The sequence below is a fragment of the Zeugodacus cucurbitae genome, chromosome 4, assembly GCF_028554725.1.
Source record: "Zeugodacus cucurbitae isolate PBARC_wt_2022May chromosome 4, idZeuCucr1.2, whole genome shotgun sequence".
Classification (NCBI taxonomy): domain Eukaryota; kingdom Metazoa; phylum Arthropoda; class Insecta; order Diptera; family Tephritidae; genus Zeugodacus; species Zeugodacus cucurbitae.
This window is the reverse complement of record NC_071669.1, coordinates 51130964-51154306: the sequence shown is the minus strand read 5'-3', so window position 1 is coordinate 51154306 and position 23343 is coordinate 51130964. Positions and strand designations below refer to the sequence as shown.

The 23343-nt window shown below is 32.8% G+C and overlaps 2 protein-coding genes across 4 annotated transcripts in view; one reads left to right on the top strand and one right to left on the bottom strand.

Moving 5' to 3' along the window:
- Positions 1-3458: 3458 nt before the first annotated feature.
- On the bottom strand, positions 3459-21884 carry LOC105210442 (uncharacterized). Of its 2 annotated transcripts, none has more exons than XM_054229045.1 (4): positions 21755-21884; positions 11353-11695; positions 10822-10943; positions 3459-8099 (listed from the first exon to the last, which is right to left on the bottom strand). In XM_054229045.1, exons 2-4 carry the CDS (start codon positions 11688-11690, stop codon positions 7813-7815), a joined length of 747 nt encoding a protein of 248 aa, XP_054085020.1. In that variant the 5' UTR covers positions 11691-11695; positions 21755-21884; the 3' UTR covers positions 3459-7812. The 2 variants fall into 2 exon arrangements, with proteins under 2 accessions (XP_054085020.1, XP_011179709.2); XM_011181407.3 differs by having other exon boundaries at positions 11353-11703; positions 21755-21875.
- LOC105210440 (glutamate decarboxylase) overlaps positions 17600-23343 on the top strand; it is a 37716-nt gene continuing 31972 nt past the window's right edge. Inside the window, exon 1 of one of the 2 annotated variants that reach the window (XM_011181406.3) lies at positions 17600-17754. The gene's annotated coding sequence lies outside the window, so the exon portion shown is untranslated. Of the gene's footprint in view, positions 17755-17882; positions 18164-23343 lie in introns of those variants that run through there. The other variant, XM_011181405.3, reaches the window with a different exon arrangement.

Genomic DNA, 23343 nt, shown 5'->3' with positions numbered 1-23343 from the left:
GTTTATCTATGTTATATGATGTATATTTCTCGGATCTTGGAAGACACTTGCGGGGCGAGTATACACACGTGTTATTATAATTAAGTAAGTCAAAAATATCAATGGTTTCTGGAGAAACCAAAGGTGGCATTTGATTACGAGTATCGGATACACCTCTGCGTATCGAGAGTTTACGCTATTCGGTAATATTCGGTTCATTAGCTTAGACTAAGATCACCTCCACGAAAGTGGTATAACGGAAACAAATCATATATCCTAGGTGGCTCATAGTCTAAGCTTTTTTGACAAAACCTTTAGTTCTGGAAAAGTACAAGTATGTACCATTAATTTTCGCCATTGAAACAAAAATAAATTTCTTTTGCTCCTCTCAACTTTTAACACGGGAACCTGGAAAGTGTTTTTACGTACTCGTTAAACCAGAAATATACATTTTTGATCAATATTATTGAATGGTACCAATTTAAGCCTATGTTAGCCATAGAGATCGCAAGTTTGGGAAATATATTTCCACGACTTTTAAGTGTTGTTTCGCTTTAAGTCTTTGCAAAGTAATTTACAAGGTACAATAACGAACATGAATCTTTTGATAACTATCTTTCTAGACCTCAAAAAACGATGGTACGAGCGAATTTTTGGTTGTATAAAAAATAATATATCATTACTATATATCTATAAAGCATTTGACATTCCTTCATTCAGATAGGTGGTCTCCTTTATTCATACAATTGAAAGGAAATATTCCTGATATAATACAAATCATGGGTACCACTGATAGATTATGTTATATAGTTATCTATTGAAAGACTGACTTGAGTCTAATTAGCATTACCCCGTTTAATAAATCCTCATCAATCTACTCAAAAAGTTAGAGATTTAATTTTTTTTATTTTTTAATAATATTCATTATTTATTTCAATACAATGTATAGTTACTCATTGCTTAATCACTTGATTTTGTTTCTCTCAACGGAAAAAACGTAACGGTCGGAGGCATGCCAGGTGTGTTGTTTATCTAACCTAACTAGTTCTGAACTAATTTTATGCAGAATGACTTGTAGTTATTTTCAATAAAATCTTAATTTGTGTTAGGTAAATTTCTATGACTTTAATATGATATTTTGATCGTGCGGTGTTGTTGAACTGTTGATCACGCCCCTTAAACTGTAATAAAATACTCATTAGATTCTCTTTGGTTGTTTCTACAGACTTAGACTATAGCTTACACTTTATCACTTGTTTCCAATTTTAAGTAATACTGTATTTAGATACATATATATATATATATATATGTATATATATATATTATTTGAACTGTATTTTGAGTAGTTAGTAAATCTCTGTTAGATAACTTCTGAAGATGTTGAATCTGTGTAACTTCTGTCACACTTCGTTAAAGAGAAAGATTTCGTTAGAACTCATACATTGTGTAAATAACATATGGTGTGTTAGGTATGTAGGTGTTTTAGGTGTGTGTATTGTATTAGAAAACTGAAAACTTGTCTGAGGGTCTGACAGAAAATTATAAATTTATAAATACCCATAAAAAAACTGATTTATCTTATAAACCAAATCATTTGGCACTTGATTACACATTAGTAAGTAAGCAGAGAGGAATTTACTTCTGATTTTCTTAACTTTGGTCCAATTGTCATAGCACTGAAAATATAATTTTTGCATTTTACCCCTCAATCGTAAGTAAGTAATTATTACTTATTTACTACTATTCGGGATTTTAGATGAAAAAATGATTATACGTTAAAGTTAAAATAACTTTGGTTCTCAGCCACTTAGAAATATTTTTAAAAACAATATTATACTTAAGCTCTAATTCAATATATTAACTGTGAACAAAATTATAAATTCGATTACTTTGGAAATGGACGTAAAGTATACGCAGTGTTGATCTGCTGATCTGCAATCTGTGTGATTGCTAATTATTGTTTTTGAACGGACTTGTATTAAAAAATGCATTGATTCGCATGCATTGATGGTCAAGGGTTATAATTGATGAAGTATTTTGTTGAAAATGTGTTTAAAGCATCCTCAAACCTCTTTAATTTGATACACGCATTTTTTGTTTTATTTAATATTATATATAACTTATTTTGTGAAAGGATGGCAATATTTTTTTTACAATTTAGTTCTTAAATTCTTCGTATTTGCTGCCTACATTTGTCATATTTCTTAGCGACTTTGTGTGAGGTGACAGCTATCTTGACGGTCGGCTCTTGTCAAGTTGTATGGAGAAAGGCAAGGTCTGTACAATTTCTAACTGATGTTGAAACATCTCGGGTTTTATACTCTCGCAACAAAGTTGCTAATAGTTTTGTTCACATAACGATTGTTTGTAAGTTCTTAAACTAAATGAGGTAGATATAGTGTTATAGATATCAAAGTGATCACGGCGACGAGTAAATTTGAAATCCAGAAGTCTGTCTGTCCATCCATGGAAGCTGTAACTTGAGAAAACATTGAGACAACTCAATGACATAATGGTACACATGTCCCTTGGCATAAGAAGGTTGCTTTCGTAAATGGTCAAAATCGGACCACTGCCACGCCCACAAAATGAAGAAAAGCGAAAACAAATAAAGAGCTATAACTAAGCCATAAATTAAGCTATAAAATTTGTTACAAAGGATCGCACTATGAAATGGTCACGCCCCGTACTAAGTTTATTGTACATATCAAAGTGATCACGGCGACGTAAACTAATAAAGTTATATTTACCAAACTCTCTAGAGTCGTTTCCTTCAGGCACTTCCATATAACGACCAAAAATTGAGGAAATCGGATTGTAACCACGACCACCTCCCAAACAAAGATTGTGTTGAAAACTACTAAAAATGCTTTAGTTCAGTAAAGAAAATCCCCGGAAATCTTAATTAATTTTAAAGATGCTACAGAAGGGCTATACTCAAATTAGTATGCAATTTTTTTTAAATGGGCGGGGCTCCGCCTACTTATGGGTCAAAAACTAAACCTATGTAACCTCAGTGCTTCTAACAAATTTTTTTTACCGAAAACATGGGTTTGAGATATTTTGAAGAAATTCAGAGGGAATATTTTTGTTCTAACAATATGTCACCTTGCCAAAAATGAGTTAAATCAGGTCATAACTATTCCTAATATTAGCGTTTTCAAACTTTTAACGGACTTTATACCATCTACTTATATGCCGAATATGTGAGTCAAATTGTGTGTTATAGTTATAAAATTAAATAAATAAATTGCGAGAGTATAAAATGTTCGGTCACACCCGAACTTAGTCCTTCCTTACTTGTTTATCATCAAAATAGATCGACGTTTCTAGTTGTCTTTCGTAATCTTTAATTACCCCTATAATTTAAAGGCAGAGAAGGCTATGTTTACAATTACTTCTTGAGTCAGCATTGATTTTTAACAAAATCTACTAACTTACCGTTATCACCTTCTAACCATTAAAAAATACCTTCATAATTGACTTCACAACATTCAACTATATAATTGTTTATTAATTTCATTAAATATTTGTTATATGCTGGAGTTTCCATTTAAAATACATAAACATACATATGCATTTATGTACACAGTTAGCTATATATATATATATTGTTAAGCAAATAAACATTTCGTGGTACTCCTTTTGCAGCCTGCTTTTGGTTTTACGCCGTTGTGTAGTCACGAAAAGGACAATTTATTTATGCTCTCGCTTGTGTTTCGTTTCATTTGATATATGCAGCTAAACACTTATAAAGTTTGAATATTGAAAAGTGCATTTTTTGTTTTTTTTTTTTTGTATTTGAGATAATTATGTAATTGAAAGTATTTGAATTTTTATTTTTTTTTTTTGATTACTTGGTTATCCAAAGGTATTTTAATTAAATGACATTCTCCATACTAAACGAATCCTTTGTTTCTTGTTAGTTTTTTTTTATAATTTGTTTTTGAGAGTAAAACAAAGTCGAATGGCAGTTAACAACTAGATTACAATACAATACAATTACAACAAGTACAAATACATACAATCAACAGGCAAGTAATTAGAGAAAAAAATAAGTGCATTTACATTTAATATATATATTTGTAGAGATATGTTTTTATATATAATATTCATAGGTGTGCTTTCATAAATATTTAGCATTGCTGCTTTGTGGGTGTGAGGGGGGTGCGTGCATTTTTGGATTATTTAGGTGCATTTAAAGACAATACGAAAGTGGAATACGACACTTAATATGCATAAATTGCGTTTAACATTAAAAGTGCTGTGCAATATTTATTAATAATTAGTTAATTCTTTTTTGTGACTCTTCAAATGGTTGTCGACATCAAAAATTGGTTTCTCTCATAACATTGGCTGTGCTCTGAAAATTTGCTCCCATATAAATATGTAGTGTTGGACAAACATTTAGAAAATAAACTTGAAATGACAATTTGATATTATACATTGTTGGATTTTATAGTGTTTGTGTTGAAAATTGTGTTTCTGTTGGCAATTATGTTACTACTGGAAATTCTGTTTCTGTTGGCAATTCTGTTTCTATTGGTAATTCTGTTTCTGCTGCCAATTCTGTTTCTGCTGCCAATTCTGTTTCTGTTACCAATACTATTTCTGTCGGCAATTCTGTTTCTGTTGGCAATTATGTTTCTGTTACCAATACTATTTCTGTTGCAAATTCTGTTTCTGTTACCAATTCTGTTTCTGTTCCCAGCTCTGTCGCTGTTTTACTTTTTTTGCTTCAATTTTCTTTTGTAATATATTTTGTGTGATTTTCTTAACGTTTTCTTGTTTTTTACAAACTTCTTACATTCATACATATACATTACTTTACGATATGCTTTAATTAATGCCACTAATATTTATATTTTTGTTATTATTTGCATTAAATTAACTGGTATTTTGTCTTCCAAAACATGTTTTTTTTTATTATTATTACTTATATAATTATTGCATAATTTACTTTTGCGCTATGTCGTTGTGGAAATTCTTGCCAACCGCACCGGACCACTGTGTGTCACTGGCGTGTGTTTGCGTTAAGAATTTGCCGTTATTGTCAGTCACAGCGTAGATTTCAGCCAAAATGACAAACAAAAAAACACTCGCTCTTCGCTTTTGTGTGTGGAAAGCTGTGCCTCTTTGTTTGAGCTTTCATCAAAGTGAAATAATATTTTTTTTTTAAACAGAAATTATTTCATTATAATTATTTTTTTGTTTTGTTTTTATATTAATGTATTTCATAACTTTTTTTTTATAATTTTGCTAAGTTAAGCTAATTGCTGCTTTATGTAATCCCCCTTAAGCATTAGTTATATATTTTATATATGTAATTTAGTATTATTAAATATTTGTATTTATTTATATAACGCTTGGGTCAAGTGTACAGCGTTGTCTTCCAAAATTTTAAATCCATTGCTGCTTGTGGATTTTTCAAAAGTTTCATATTTCTTGTATATGAAAAATGTCTTCCAAAACGATTTTTTTCTAGTATTTTTCATTATTTTCTATACAATGTGTGCTTATTTAACATTTGTCTTCCAAAGTAGCTTAATATTACTACGAAAAGATTTTTTTTATTGATTTTAGTTTTATTTATAATTATTTTTAATTATCTCATACACTGTTGGCTAAAAATAATAGACCTATTTTGGCATTTCTATATCTTGTACTTAATTTATTGTTGCAGTTTTTAGGTGCAAAATATTATTCAAAATTAAAAATTATAAAAAAAAATATTTTCTTTTTTAAATAAGCTAAAAAATATATTTTTAATGTAAGATAACCGTAAAAAATTAAATTACAACTAAAACAAAAAAATATAGAATTTCAGTACAAAAAATTATAATATAAATAAATTGTGAAAATCGACTTTATTTTATTTTATTTTTTATTTTATTTTATTTTATTTTATTTTATTTTATTTTATTTTATTTTATTTTATTTTATTTTATTTTATTTTATTTTATTTTATTTTATTTTATTTTATTTGATTTGATTTGATTTGATTTGATTTGATTTGATTTGATTTGATTTGATTTGATTTGATTTGATTTGATTTGATTTTATTTTATTTGATTTGATTTGATTTGATTTTATTTTATTTTATTTTATTTTATTTTATTTTATTTTATTTTATTTTATTTTATTTTATTTTATTTTATTTTATTTTTATTTTTTTTTATTTTATTTTTTATTTTTTTTTTATTTTATTTGCCATTTAGAAAATCCATAAAAAATATATATTTAATTAATAATTTAAAAAATGTTTTAAAATATTTTTAATAAAAAAAAAACTTTTTTCATCCGAAACCAAGAAAAAAATTTTTAATTAAAATTTTTTAATATTTTTTTATATATATTTAATGAAAAAAATATTTTGTTTTCATTCGAAAAAAAATTCTTTTATAAAAAAATGTTTTTAAATATTTATAAATAATATATGTTTATATAATAAACAAATTAAAAATTGTGTTACACTTTTAACTAACTCTTTTACCATAATTACTTTGAATACATGCCATTACTAAAAAGTAATAATATAACTTTCAAAAAAAAAAAAATCTTCAAAACCTGCCTCAATCTGGAAATGTTGCACAAAATTTCATTTGAACTCGTTTATTAACTCAAACATTTTGTTTTTGTTTTTTTTTTTTTTTCGTTTAACCTACAATTACTCTACACTCTGAGATTTGTATGCCAGCTGGAGGTTGAGCACCCGCCACTGCTTGTGGCAAGCCGCACGCCGCCATGCTGGCATCCTGGAAGCCCTTTGGTGATTTTGTTGTTCTTATTTTGCATTCACGAATTTCTTGAGAAAATTGTGCAACAATAACTGTGAAACAGAAAACCGTTAAAATTACTATAGATTACGGCACTTAACTATTATGTCTAGATACAGTTGCATGTAAGTATGAGCTATTTATTAGTGCATTAGAGATTATGCTTTATGTGTAGGTAGTTAGTATGGTTGATGTTTGTGTATATATATGTATGTCTTTATGTATGTATATATTGGTCTACATCACCGTTATAATTATATATATTTTTTTATTTATATATAGTATGTATATTTTTGTGTCATACACTGTCGCTTACTTTTCGTTTCGCTTTATGTCTATAATTGTATTTGTAGTTGTGAATTTTTGTTTACGTTAGTTTAACGGTACATTTTTTCATTAACTATAATTCAAATTAATTACAAATTAATTGATTCGCATAGGGATTGAGATTTTTTTTTTTTTTGTAAATATTTTTTGTATTTTTTTCTTATTTTCTCACACGCTTCGTAGTTCTCCTCCGCCTGCAATGCCTTGCCGCCGTCTTTCATAACACAAAAACAACAAAGAGACAGCAACAAACAACAACAAAAACAGAAACAAACAGTGTTGTAATAAAAAAACCAAATATTTTGCGAAAAAACTTTCTTATTTGGAGCATACAAATTAAGTAGTTGTTGTAGATTTTCACAAATAATTTCCAAAAATATACATTGTGCTTACAAATGTATGTATGTGTGTTGCATAATTAGGATTACCATTAAACGTATGCCTGTACGAATATATATGTATGTATGTTGCAAGTCATAAATAATAATAAATTGTCAATAACAATAAGTGTTGGTGTTTTTGTCGTCGTCAAAAATAAATTTTAAATTTTAGAGACCGCGCAGAGTAGTAAAAACCAGCCAAAAATTTCGCACAACCGCGACACTTAGACACTTCAGTTGTCACCTGTCATCTTTCACCTGTGTCCGTCCACGCTTCGTTCTGCTCTTTGCTTAAGTGTGTGCGTGAACTGTGTGTGGTTGGCTTAGCTTATCGCTGCTCTGCTAGATTTCTAAAAAAACGGCGCCAAATCACAATTGCACAATGCCCCGCCATCGCCGGTTTTGCATAGAGAGGCGCACAGCTCCTTCCAGTCTGGTGTTGTGCTCTCAGCCGCCGCTCTCTTCGCTATCTGCATTTTATTGCCTTTCAACTGGCAGCTGCTACAGCCGATCAGTGTTGCATTGCTATGCTCACAGAAGCTGCCGCACACCGCATTACCCAACTCATATTGAATTGTCATATTGGAGTAGGCAATCGGCGCTATTACTTCGGGCGTACAGTTGCAACTAACATCACCTATACGAAACGAAGGCGGGGGAAAAGAGAGTAATAAAGATATGCATTATTGATTAATGGATGAAATGACAAAATTTAGAAGGAATAACTTGTACCTTCAATCAAGATGTGTGGAATATGGGGTATGATTAAAGGAATGATGTGGTCAGTAACTAGATTTATAGAAATCATATTCAAAAGTAAAGCATAAAAATGTGTACAACATTGTTATTGGGTTTCTAGCTACAACGGTTATTACGACCCTATTTCTTCTTATGGTTAGATGTTGTTCTCGAATCGTTTATTGAACATTCAAAAAACGTACTGGTTTGCCATGATTTGAGTATAGGGAAATCCATATTAGATGAGTGAGAGAGAGAACTTTAGCTTAACCCTTAAATGCCTGATAACTCCGATTCACTTAAAATTTTGATATGTATTATAATTGTCGGTAATAAACAACATTTGTTCTACGATTTTTCTTAAAAATTAGTTGAGAGATCCTTTGAGGAACCACTAGGTGCTCATGAGAGAAATACATTTTAAATATATATTTTTACAAAAATCCACATTTTATTGATGTGTGATCATCGTGCTCGATCGCCTAAAACCACTTCATTCGTCATTATTGTTAGTCACTTGAAAGTACAACACTGTCCTTGAAATTATTTTTTTGATGAACTCTTACTCAAGTCAAAATGTAAATGACTACAAAGCTCACACAAAAGTGGCGACTGAACTATAAGTTAACGGATATATCAAGTCAAAAGGTCATGTAATGTAATATTTAAAAATGCGTGTTTATACATGAAAAATTTACAAAAATAGCGGTTGGTTCCTGGAGGAACCGCCAGGCGTTTAAGGGTTAACCCTTATCCAATATCCATGGCACGCAAACTAATGTCTTTTGAATATTTTATTTACTGAAACTGCATTTATTCTACATATTTTGATACTTGCTTCACTCCCTGAATGGCGAAATGGATTAGATCAGTGTTATGATCAAACTCTTCTCAAAGTTTTTTCTGGAAGATTTGATAAAAATATCTTTCCTTTACTATTTCAAAAGTATAATAGCGAAATCATCGAATGTTTGATTAATCCAGAGGCTATTCAACAAAAATATAGAAATTTTATCAAACCTTTTAGACAGAGAAGAGGCCGTTATGAATAAAAACATCACAAAATCCACAAAATATCGTATGATCGAGATAACCGATACTTTAATTACCCGATGTGCTATGTAATGGTATTATTTGGATCAGAAAACAATTTACTTTCTTTGCTCTCAGGATTCAATAGCATGCAATCACTGATACCTATTTTGAAACAATAGAACACTCGTGATTATACATCCTTTAATCACCCTCGATTGATTATCGATTGTACTTATCTTAAATCATAAATATAAAACGATTCCAACCTTTTAGACTATTTCTTTCATGTGTGAGTTTATATAATCTTACAAATCATTTTTTTTAATTTATATTTTATACATTTCCGGAATATAAAAATTGGCTATATTTATTTTTATATTTCTGTCGATGAAAACTACCATCTATTTACAATCCATTCAGATCCATTTGTTCTTATCTAGCAGGCTGGATGAATATTAGTCGCGTTTTTAACACAATCGATGTTCCAGATATGAGAGTTCCTTTAGTATTATTACGCCGATTAAGTGATTATCACCAAATATTGAATGAAATATTTGCTAATAATTGGAAATGGAGATTTGAATTTGAACTGAATTTTAAATACAAAAGTAGAGACGTTTCCTATGTGGATCTGCGACAATCCGGTCTATGTAACCGGAACAGACGCGCATTTTCATCTAACCAAGAACTGTCAATGGCGCTGGGCGCTACATGAATAATGTCAAAAACAAACAAATTATCATAGAATTTGATATACATATTTTTGATAATAAGTTTAGTCTTGTCATTTTAAAACCAGAAAGAAAATGATGGTTCTTGTGTTGTTGGTTGGGGTCTTCAAAAAATAACGGGAATTTTCGTTTTTTTTTAATATTTATTGATTACATTAATATTGTCATCTTCAAAATAGTCCCACTTCTTCTATTGTCGAAACACTTCTCAAACTCCATTTTGGCGACAGCCTTTCGTCATTTCAGCGATTTGTCGCATGCTTGTAAAACGACGGCCGTTTAAGGTTCTCTTTATTTTTGGAAATAGGAAAAAGTCACAATGTGCCATATCCGGCGTGAATTTAGAGACTGGGGTATCCTCACAGTATTGTTTTTTAGTTAAGATTTCACGAACAAGCAACGAGGTGTGAGCTTTTAAAAAATGAAAATCGCCAAGCTCATAAAAACACCTATAACATTAGCGGCTGAGACAGCAATGAATATAGCTGAAAATTGTATCGTATTCCAGGGGCAAATCCCTAAACCCGTAAATCTTTAAATTTTACAATTACCGTTATTTTTTGCCACATCACGTATAATCATAAAAAAAATTTCACCTTTCGTCAAAATTCGAAAACTATAAGTTTAGTTAACATACTGTTTGTGGTTCTCCGGTTCTTAAAAGTTAAAATTTGTCTTACTTTTCAAAAGTTTCATTTTTTTCAGATTCGACATTACTAATTTCCCATAACTCGAAATTTATTTTTAGGTTTTGTTGGCGCCTTTACACATTATATTTTATATCACTATCACTAGTAAATCTATTATCAATATAAAAATTCATAATAATATATTGAATTCTTATAAATCACTTACCGAGCTGTAGCCTGCAGAGGTCCTTGCATATTTCTTGTCTGCTGCCATTGAAGGCTGGTAGAAGCGACGGCTTATCACTGCTGTGACAGTAGGCCAAACATGGCGCGCCGCCCAAGCCAGCTCTGCAATTATGGAATAAAGCAAAGCACACGAAGACTAAGAATTAGAAACTTACTGTGGTTGTTTTAATATTTAAACTTAAATGCATTAAAACTTTTGTTTAAGCACACAAAATTTCGCTTAAGCTACAACACATACATACACTTTAAGCTACTTTCACAACACACTTTGCATTTATACACTTGTGACCTTAATGAAGATCTTATCACTTGGAGTGTAGTGCGCAGTTATGACACAAAACTTTTGCTGTCAGCTAATTGAATTATGACATAATTCCATTTTAAGTGCTTTTATACACACAAACACACGCAGATATTTATATACACAACTTAATTTTGCTTCACTTGAAAAATATATATATTCTTCAACTTTTGCACCAAAGTAATTTCAGCTTTGCAACAGTTGACTTACCCGCAGAGCTGCTGACAAACCAAACTCCAATCCTGAACTACACTCTTCGGCGTGCTGATGTTGACAGTGAAAGCGTCGCCGTTGCCGTTGTCCTCGAGGTTCAACGCAGTTTGGCTTGGATACTCAGCGTTTGCGCCAAGGATGCTAGTTGCGTTGTTATTGCTATCAGTATTGTTGTTGTAATGCTGATAGCTGCTTTCATTGCGTGCAACCCCTATAGTGGGCAACGATGACGTCACAACGAAATTTACCACCGTCGAGGCAGGCACATGATGCGCATGCGCCAAACCGTTGGTGGCAACAACCAATAGCAGCGTGCGGAAAAGAGATAGCGCCATGTTGTCTAGTGAGCTGGAGCAAAGTAGAGGAGGTGACATAAATTAAATTACATGCAAAGATATTTACATTTGAATGTATAGGAAGGTAGTGTGTTAGCTGAGTGTGGCGCCACCGCAATGTGGGCGTTGAAACTCATGTGGTTGCAAATGCTTGTTATTGTGTATGAGTGCTGTGTTAATGATGAAGAAGCAGCTTAGGCAGCAACAACAACTGCGAACTATAACTATTGTAAGGCGGGTGGTATGAGCAACATTAGCTGCAGGCAACAGAAGTTGCATGTGTGGTTTCACAATGTGTTTATATATTGTGTATGTGTATGTGTATGTGTCTAACAATACATGCAAAATATACAATAATAAACCCGTTGCAGCAGAAAAAAATAGATATACACATATATATGTATATACGCATACTTATATAAGCTCCCACCTAGATTCATTAACTCATGTGTATAAGGAAATATATATATGCAGTAGTATATACTAACAAAACAGCAAACTAGCTAGCTATCTATTTGTGTGCGTAATTGGCGTTCAAATGCAATTATTGAGCGATGTTGCATGCAAATGATGGCAGCCGCTTTTGTATTGCGCCAACCAATTGACGCCATTGTGCGACGCTGCTGTTGCGCAACATTGCAACACTTTGTGCGTGGGCAACGTTTTATCTTGCATTTTTTATTATTTTTTGCTCGTAGTAAGTGCCCGGCGGGTAAGCAGGCGTCAATTTGGGTGGTCGACTAATGACATTATATAGCTATACAAATGTGTAGGAGTATGTGTTAGTTCAATGCTGTATCCTTAGGCAACGGGTACTTTTCAGTACATAATATATAAGTAGTAATGTAGATACTGTTATACATATGTATGCATATAAAGAAAATAAGTTACATCAACATATATTTCGTGCTAAAAATTAAATCAAGAAATCTAAATTTGTCACAATTCCAAAGAACCAAAAAATTATATATATATATATACATTGTCTTGGATGATATTTATTAGGATATTAAACAAAGTATGAAATGAAACACACATAATAAAAAACAGTGGAACATCCACAACACGGACTTTTATAAGTCGAAGATCTCCATAATTCGAACTTTTGAATGGATTGCCCATCAAAATGTCAAATTTCATATAAATTTCCTTCCATAAATCGAACTTTTCGACCAGGGCATAATACAAAATTTTAAATTTTACTATCAAGAAACAATTTTAAAGGAGTTCCTATATTCGTATGGAGACGAACAAAAAAATGATATTACGCTTATAGATTTCATAAATAGATTTCACAAACACATGAGCTACAGACGCCAAAAGACAAATAATAGCAAACTGGAACAAACAAAATACATCTTTTATTGTATGTACATAAAACTGTATGCGAAGTAAATAAATAAAACTGTGGGTGAATCTATATTTTTAAAGCTTTTTTAAAGAATTATATTTCAATGAAAAAATCGAACTCTTTAATCAAATTTCATACAAATTAACTTGAATAACTCTTAATTATCTATAACTTGAATTTTTTTTGTGGATTATGGTGATTCGATTTAGGGAAGTTCAACGGTATAATTGGATTGAAGATTTGGTACACCGACAGTAGCGGCATCAAATTATTTAACATTTCCCAATCAAATGTTTTTATTTTATATATCTTTAAGCGATTTCTATACTGTAACAATGGCGCCATCTAGTTTTGGCAAATATAAAACATAAAAAAAAAAATTATAAATTGAGAATTCATTAAATTCACTATTTAAATTGAACTGAATGGCGAGTACAAACCATTTTCGAATCGACCTGAAGACACATAAAAAATCTCAATAAAATCGGTCTAACCGTTTAGTAGGAGTTCTGTGACATACCCGCATACAGAATAATTGTATTTATAAATATATACAAGTTTCTTTAGTCACTCAAAAGACTTTAAGATATGTACTAAAAAAAAGAGAGTCAAGTGAATAGTAGAATGGGATGGCCAATTAATATCATCTGGCTTTCTAAATGTTTTGCTGAAACCACGCTCCTTCATATAGCTAATTCAAATAAATAAACAACCTTCGAGCAAATAAAAATTAAAATATTCCGGATATATTCAATATGACTCTGTTCTCTAAAAATTCTGACCGAGCTTATATAAAATTTGAGAATTAAAATAAGCTTGTGTGGTTTTGACGTCTTTATATTCTATGAGTCAAATTTCTCATATTTTATATGACTCAAAAAATATCTAAATGACCCAAAAAATGATGCTGACAAAAGTTCTGAGTATGTCTATGATGCTAGAATAGTTCAAAAGTCCAAACTACTTTATAGTGGGTAGTTCAAGTTTGATATTTTCTCTTTGCACTTTTCTTTAATTTTCTAAGGAATGTAATCAGGAGATCTTCACAGCAATGTCGAATATTGAAATAAACACATATTTTTCTTCATGACATTAAATTGGTGACCATTACATCTCGATACCCATGTATCTCGTTGGCCCCCAAATATAACGTTTTAAATATATTTAGTGGTTCTATAGGATGAACATATGATACATATACACACATTGAGCCTTAAATACCCTCATAAATAAATACTGATAAATGATCATTAAAAATTAACTAAGAGCCTTCAATAGGTCCTATGAGTCTCCTAACATTAAGCTTATGAAAGAATTTCAAATAAATTATAGCTTTTTAACACACAAACACATGTACGTATTTACCGTTATAGTTATTACATAACTTCGGTTCAACACGTTTAGTCTTCGATTTCTTTGTGCATATTAGCTTTAAATGGTTTCTAGAAAGGTGACTAATTTTATTAAAATTTGTATGGACCTAAAGTAACTTCCACCCACATGCTGACATAAATAACGCGCAATAAGCGACAACATAATTAAATTTACTTTTTTAAACTTGCGGCAGAAGGTCGCTAAGTCAATTAGAAATGTTTATTTTGTAAACACACGAGCGTCATCACCTCGAAATTCCCATAAAGAACAGAGTGTGTACTCGAATTTACATATATTTGAAGGAGAATAAATGTGTATGTACTTGGAATCTTTTGGTAGAAAACCTACTACTCCCTGCGACTGCTTAAGGACAAGCTCTAAATCTAGCACAAAGTGCCAACGTCAGCAACGAGAAAATCCATAAGCAAGGTCTTACCACATTGTGGCACAGGGAACACTCGTATTGCTCACACATATCCTTTATACATAATTTCAACAAAAATATATAAATTTGGTAAACTACATAAACGTATGTACACGGTACAGTGGCTTAATCTCGAAATGTCCAAATATGTAACTGTTGGCGCTGAGCGATTTTTTATTGCTCATATAGTAAGTTCGTTCGTGTACTATTCCATTGACAGCCTTATTGATGACCAGTATTTACTGTACGGCATGTAAAAAGTATTTCTTTTTTATTGTAACAGTAAATTTACTGTACTACTATACCGAAAATTGTTTTTGGGTATATATTGATATATTATTTACGAGAGACCTTCATCGAATAACCCAAAAAATGGAAAAAGTTAACAGTATTGGTATACAAAGTCATAATATGCTTTTTGTCACATTTACCATCAATCACGGCTAATAGCACGGACCAATTAATATTTTAACGGTCGCTAACGGTTTCTAAACCGTACACGAAGATTTTTTCAAATAAAATAATTGATTAAGCCCATGAGTCACTCATTTAGAGCATGTACTACTATAGTTCCAACTCGGTTCCCTATATCTCAAAGGCGGATATAGTTTTATTTGAACCGTTTTCACTTTCTTTCTTCAAGTATCTCAGACATATAGCAATTTTAATGGCACAATTTATAAAGATTGAAGCTTTATGATCCTTGCCATGGTCATATTGTTAACTGCAACTGCATATATCACTTAGTTTTATTTAACTGTTTTTTTAATATCTGTTATAAAATAACTTCACTTAATATAATTGAAATTTTGAAGAATTAATATAGACGTTGGAATAAATATTTTTTTCCAAAAACGAAAACTACCGTACTTTTCTGAAATTTGTTTGGCCCTAATATTTAATTATGTTTTATAAAGTTAACCGAAAGGAACCAGGTCGACATATCTCCTGTCATCAAACAAACAGTCAGCGCATTCGCGTCTTGGCTCCCACGTCACTGTTGAAAGTCATAACTTCGAAGTCGTAGATAATTTCGTATACCTGGGAACCAGCACCAACAACACCAACAATGTCAGCCAGCGTAGAATCACTCTTGCCAACATGTGCTACTTTGGACTGAGTAGGCAATTTAAAAGTAAATTCTTCTCTCGACGAACCTGCTTTATGGTGCAGAAGTGTGGACGATGTCAACATCAGATGAGACGAGTTTTCGAGAGGAAAATTTTGAGCTAGATTTATAGTCCTCAGAACGTTGGCAACGGCGAATACCGCAGACGATGTAACGATGAGCTGTACGAGTTATACGACCATATTGACATAGTTCAGCGAATAAAAAGACAGCGACTACGCTGGCTAGGTCGTGTTGTCTGAATGGACGAAAACACTCCAGCTCTGAAAGTGAGCGATGCAGTACCCGCTGGAGGAAGCCGAGGGAGGGGACCAGGTGGAGAGCGACCTGGTTACACTTGGGTTCTCCAACTGGCACCGAACTACGAGGGAAAGAGAGGAGTGGCGCGCTATCATCGATTCGGCTATAACCGGCTAAACGGTTTCAACGCCAATCACATATGTACATAGGAGAACCAGCGTGATATTGTCCGATATCTTCGGGGCAGAATTGTTACATAGCAGAATACTATTTTCGACAAGTTTTATTTTCAAATAAAATTTCGTTCAAGGCTACTTAAACCAAATCTTACAATACAATTGGGTGAAACAATTTCTAAGGTGAGAAGTTGCGCTCAAAAGTGGTCGGTTTTGCTCCCATTGCCCTACTATCGAACTGTTTCTCTTCTCTGTATCTGCTTTCCTTCTGATAGTACTATTCAGCAGTTTCGAAAGTATGCACATAGTCTAAAATAGCAAATACTAAATAGATTTAGCGGTAGTAGCTTATGAAATTATGTTTATCTGAGCTGGTCTTTCTCACCTGAGGTAAAATTTAAGAAGTCTAGCTAGCTCAACACCCTCAATAAGATGAGCTTTTTCTTAGTCGCAGGAGGGGTCATTGTTTCAATAACTAATTTCAATAAATATGGGGTTGAATCTATTCAATTCTTACTTATTGTCTGATCCACTTTTGCGACCTCAAACCTAAGCAAATTTTTGACGGTTTTAAAGGCGTGTTTTTGATGAATATGATCCAGCTAGTTGGCGGAGTTTTTGGCTTTACAAAGTCTTATCTTGTCTACATTAGTTTAAGTGTGAACCCCATCTTAGTGATTAGCCTAAGAACCTAAGCTTACTTGATTTATCGCTTGCACGGAAAGACGGACTTAAGTTCGTACAGCTAAAAGCATTGAAGAATATAAGAGGAGATTTAGAGTTATCTAGAGATATATTCGTCTCGTTGATTATAAAATCGAAGTTTATCATTTATTTGAGAAAGTTTTTTCAATCACAAATTTTAAATGCTTATTTTTAAATGTATTAGCAAAGCCTTGATCACTGTGCTTCAGCGCTCCAACTGCACGAATTAGCACTTTGCTACTTATAACAAATGTTTATATGTATAGAGAAAGTGTTTGGCACTATCACTAACACTGCAACCACTACAGAAAGACCTTAAATAAATACACTTAATACGAGTATATACTGAAAACAGAATCCCTCCCCAATTTTACCAAAAATACCGTATGTGACTTTGCTGCACAGAAACGGCACTAACGGCTGGTGGGGCACGGCAAGTGGGCGCCTTAGCAGCAGCAGCGTTGCAAAGTGGCGTTGGCGACACCACCAAACGCCGTTGGTACATAAGTCCAGGAGCGTTGCGTTGCTGGCGCCATATTTGCCACATCCGTTAAGCCAAGAGCAACAACGGCAGCAGCAGCAGGACCCACGAGACGACAGTCGCTCACAGGCTTTACGTGTAATTTGTTGTGTAATCATTGTTGCTGTATTTTCAGTAAGCATATGTAAGTGCATATGCATGGACTTAGTGTTGTTGCCAATTGTTGTTGTTATATTGATTGTGATAAATATTTATGTTTGTTGTTGTTAAACGATAACACATTTGATAAGAATAGATAATAATTGTTGTTGTAGTTCTATGTATCTATAGTGATTGTTTTTGTTGCAAAAACCAAAACATTGTTGTTTTTGTGCGTGAAAATTCAGTGTTAAATTACCATAAAGTGTACGTACATTCAAGCACTTGCTGAAATCACTAGTGTTTTACTGATACCGTTATCGATTGCTACATATACATACGCACACACTTACATAGTTGTAGTTGCTGCTGACACGCGTAGAAACGCAAATTTGCAAATATTTTCGCCTATCTAGGATACAAAGCCTATCTGCGCTATCTAAGTACAGATCAAGGTAATCAAAAAACACATTGAATTTTGTAAAACATAAACATAATAATAATATAACACGTGTAAACTCATACAAAATTTTAATATACTATGTACACTGATAAACAATATGGACATACATTTTTATACTCTCGCAACAAAAGTTGCTAAAAAGAGAGTATTATGGTTTTGTTCACATAACGGTTGTTTGTAACACCCAAAACTAAACGAGTTAGATATAGGGTTATATATACCAAAGTGATCAGGGTGAAGAGTGGAGTTCAAATCCGGATGTCTGTCTGTCCGTCCGTCCGTCCGTCTGTGCAAGCTGTAACTTGAGTAAAAATTAAGATATCTTAATGGAACTTGGCACACTTATTTCTTGGCACCATAGGAAGGTTGCTTTCGAAAATGAGCAAAATCGGACCACTGCCACGCCCACAAAATGGCGAAAACCGAAAACACATAAAGTGCCATAACTAGCCATAAATAAAGCTATGGAAATAAAATTTGGCATAAGGGATCGCACTATGAAGGGGCATATTTGGATGTCATTTTTTTGGGGAGGTGGGCGTGGCCCCGCCTCCAAATAGGTTTTTTTGTACATATCTCGGAAACCAATGAAGCTATATAAACCAAACTTCATGCAGTCGTTTTTTTAGCCACTTCTTAATACAGTCCAAAAATGACAGAAATCGGATAATAACCACGCCCACCTCCCATACAAAAGTTAGGTTGAAAATTACTAAAAGTGGGTTAACTCATTATCGAAAAACGTCAGAAACACTAAATTTCACATAAGAAATGGCAGATGAAAGCTGCACTCAGATTTTTTTACAAAATGGAAAATGGGCGTGGCGTCGCCCGCTTATGGGTCAAAAAGCATATCTCAGGAACTACTCGACCGATTTCAATGAAACTTGGTTTGTAACAGTTTCCTTACATCCCAATGATATGTTGTGAAAGTAGGCCAAATCGCTTCACAACCACGCCTACTTCCTATATACCAGAACTTTGAAGACGATCTGAATCGTTTACTTTACAATATATAAAGTAAGCACTAGTGAAGATATCGGTGCAGAACTTTGCACAAATACTATGTTTATAGTGTGGCAGCCCCATTCTAAAAATCGCCGAAATCGGACCATAGGTTTTTAAGGCACCATATATCGAACACGAGGACCTCGGTGCTCCTAACCTAACATTAGGGTTTCCAACTTTCAATGGACTTTATACAATATATATGATGAATATGTGGGTCAAATTGTGTATTATATAATATAAATAAAGTTAAATAATTAAATTGCGTGAGTATAAAATGTTCGGTTACACCCGAACTTAGCCCTTCCTTACTTGTTTATTTATATATTTTTGGAATAAACCTTCCGCAATACAACTCTTCAATTCCTAAAAAACCCTAATCCAGTCTCTAAAAGTATCCAATGCGCAAGGTCAATAATAGTGTACAATATTTTGTTGTTGTTACCGCATACATACAAATTATAGAAGGATTTTGCAATCGAATTCGAATTTTTAAATAAAATTCGAAGGACACTAAATATCAATAATAAATATAGCGAACATAATTAAGGATCGATTTCGATTACAAATTTTATTCATCTATACTACTATTAAAAAGAGGAAAGATTTGTATGTATGAATAAGCTCAAAAACTATTGTACCGATTTCAAAATTTCTTTCACCATTGGAAAGCTACATTCACCCCGAGTAACATAGGCTATATTTATTGGTAGAATCTCAATTTTCTGGAAATAGTTCCCAGGTGAGGGCATCAAAAAGACTTCGTGATGGAGAATCTTAATCTGAAATTGAAAATCGTCCTGCAAGTCATTCTCTTCGCATAACAATCGCGTACCAGAGAGTCGAGTAACGAACGCTCGCAGCTGCTTGCTGAACAAATTTTCAAAACCGCCCAAGTACGCGCTTGAGAATCGAGTACGGAGCGTGTGCAGCGGCTTGAAGAACAAAATATTATATTAGAAATATACAAGCTCGCACTAGGGCGTCGAGCTCTGAACGTTCCCAACGCTTTCATAATCAGAAATAAAGACAACGGACACTAAAGACTAGCTCATTGCAAATAAAATATAATTTCATGTTCGAATTTTCCTTATTCCTCCTTAAGGTATAAGGGCATTGTACGACATCCATTTTACCCACCCACTTAATAAAAATGATACAGTTACATATATTAAGGAGTACTCGCACCGTCTATATGCAAATATCGAAGGAGCGAGAATTTCTCTTAATTCATTGGATTCATTCAAATTGGATAAAGAAATTATTTATTGATGACCACAATCATTTACCTCGAAGGCTTTGAGTATAAAGCGAACTCAACAAGCATTTATAGACTTCACGGGTATTAGGATTAGATTAAACATATTAATAATAATCGGTTTAACAAAATATGAATTGATATATTTATCGATATATTTTATGTTTTATCCTTGAAACATGTCTTTCTGGATATATTTTCAATGAATTTATATATTTTTTTGCCATCCGATATTTTCCAGATTCAGGTTTAACGATAACTTATAACTGAACTGAAATATCCGATTGTTTTCAATTCACAGTTGTGTTTCTTGGTCCTTTAAATAGAGCTACTGGTGCAAAATATGTTGGATCAAGACAGTATTCTTATTCCAAATTAACATCACTAAGTAATGGCTCTAGCAAATCCTTCAAACAGTCTGTGACAACTCGTTCGCTTTGTTCAAAAGAGAAGTAAAGAAAATATTATTTTAAAGAAATACATTTATTAAGATATTGGGGGTCTGCTCCCTGGACTTTTCTTTACTTCTCTTATTGGGAAGTCAAATATTAAATTTAAACTAAACAATATTATTTAATTAGATCAAGTTTAGAGTACTTTCCCAAAGAACACAATGAAAGCAGATAATCTGGTTACATTTCCAAAAACCGATCGTTTAAAATTTGATCCATATAGATTTTGACAATGAATTTCTCTCTAAAACAATCTATCAAATTTTCTCAGAATCGTGAATTGTGACCAAAAATAATCAGGATTAGGTTAAAACTTTTTCCATCCCCCTGCAAATATAGATTTTCAAGTTATATTATTTAAAATGAACAAATTTGATTCGAAGCAAATTTGCCATTTTCAAAATATATAAAACACTGTGAAAAGTGCTCGTCTACAGACGTTGTCATCATCGATCGGTAGCGTCGAAAGTTTTAATTCGCTAGTGGAGTGATGGTACGCGGTTTTACCAAAGTGTAGCTTGTTCTTGTTGGAGCAGAAAATGTATTACAATTCGAAGGAATTCTAGAGGTAAAGAATAAAATGAAACGAGACAGTAATAACATTATTCACGATAACCAATGTAGAACCGCCGAATTAATTTCTCATATGAAAAAAATTCTCAATATGTGAAGAATACAACGATATTGAAAACATTTTTTGTTTTTCAAAATTCACTTTTTCACACAATACACAGCTTTGGCCATGTTAACCCTATTTAACATATCTTATATGACTCAACATAAATTTAGATCAAATCCTTAATAACCACGTAATCACTGGCAATATTAAAGTTATACGGGATATAAAAACATAAATATTTAGTACCTTTATTTCTACTCGAATTAAGCGCGTACGAAATGCTTTCCGAAAAATTGCACTTTCGACTGATTCGTTTATTGGGACGATACGGATATTTAAATAAGTAGCTTATCACTACCGCCGCTAGCCGGAAATTACTTATCAGTGGAAGAGTAAAGCGAAATAAAACGAATAGTAAATGTTCGCGAAATAATTTCCATTTCATTAATATGATCATCAATTAGCCGAAATTCTTATTAACTGTGATTATTTGTTAATTACAATTTTACGTCATCGAAAGCGATTGACATATCATCCGATCTAATTATTCATTTCGATTATCCGCGAAACGTGTGCTCTCAGCAAATGACACTTTATTGCTTTTAGATAAACATATGTTTCTTCAATAATTTTTTGCAATTCGTGCTCATCTTGCGAGTGGCAGACGTGTCATATGGGACACGAAGTGACACAGCAATTTAACAGGTGCGACTCCTTTACAGCTTAATTTGCACCACACGCAGAGCGTCAGAGATACATCACATTGTTAGTATGTTAACTATTTCAAGTGCACTAGTATTCTAGGAAGATAACTTCAAAAATTCATTTATAAAATTAATTCTAATCTGTATAAGGAAAATTGGAAAATCTACATGAACATAGGGCACAATTTTTCTGTTATGTGTCAATCACCGTAATCTATTTCATTTCATCTTAATAGGACAATAGTTCTGTGGTCGAACATTTCTATGAGATTCATTCTAAAAACTACTCTAAGTCGTCAAATTTCAAATTTTCAAACTATTCGATCGGAACAAGTGGTAGTCAGATGGAGCAACGTCTAGAGTATACGGCGGGTGGGTTAAGATTTCCCATTTCAGAGTCTCCAAATATTTTTTTACCACATTTGCGACGTGAGGCCGAGCATTGTCATGATGGAGAATGACTTTATCGTGGAGGCATGTCCAGGATTTCCCCATGACTTTCTTCGCTTAGTACTATCGTAGTGGACCCATTTTTCGTCGCCAGTTGCATTGCGATGTAAAAATCCCTTTCTGTTGTGCCTTTGAAGCAGCTGTTCACATCTCTTGGTTTCAAGCCGTAAGGAACCCAGTTTCCTTGTTTCTGAATCATCCCCATGGCTTTGAGGCGTTTACGGCTTTGGGTTTGAAACGCGTCTTGGTCGAGTAATGCTTCCAATTCAGCATCTTCGAAAATCTTCGCCCTTCCACCACCATGCCGGTCTTCGACTTCATAATCACCATTCTTAAAACGTTGAAACCATTCGCGACATGTTCTTTCACTTAGGACAGCCTCATCGTACGTATCCGAAAGCGTTCGATGAGCCTCAGCCGCACTTTTCTTGGAATTAAAAAAGAAAAGCAAAATTTCCCGCAAAAGTCGAGAATTCGACTCAAAAAGTGACATTTTCAGTTGAGAATAAGCTTGGGATGCAAACAGATCTCTACAAATATTTTGTTGGGTTAATGTTGACACAAATGTCCAAGATCGATTTAAAACGTTTTATCGATTTAATCGACCAGTGCTTGACCCTAGAGACATCTATAGGAAAACGGCGAAAGCAAAGTTGTAGACCTAATACATACGGATGACTT

Coding starts and splice junctions, on each gene's coding strand:
- LOC105210442 (XM_054229045.1), bottom strand. CDS start 11,690: ATGGCGCTATCTCTTTTCCGCACGCTGCTATTGGTTGTTGCCACCAAC. Junction 10,944..11,352: donor GTTTGTCAGCAGCTCTGCGG/GTAAGTCAACTG, acceptor CCATAATTGCAG/AGCTGGCTTGGGCGGCGCGC. Junction 8,100..10,821: donor CCTCTGCAGGCTACAGCTCG/GTAAGTGATTTA, acceptor CGTTTCGTATAG/GTGATGTTAGTTGCAACTGT.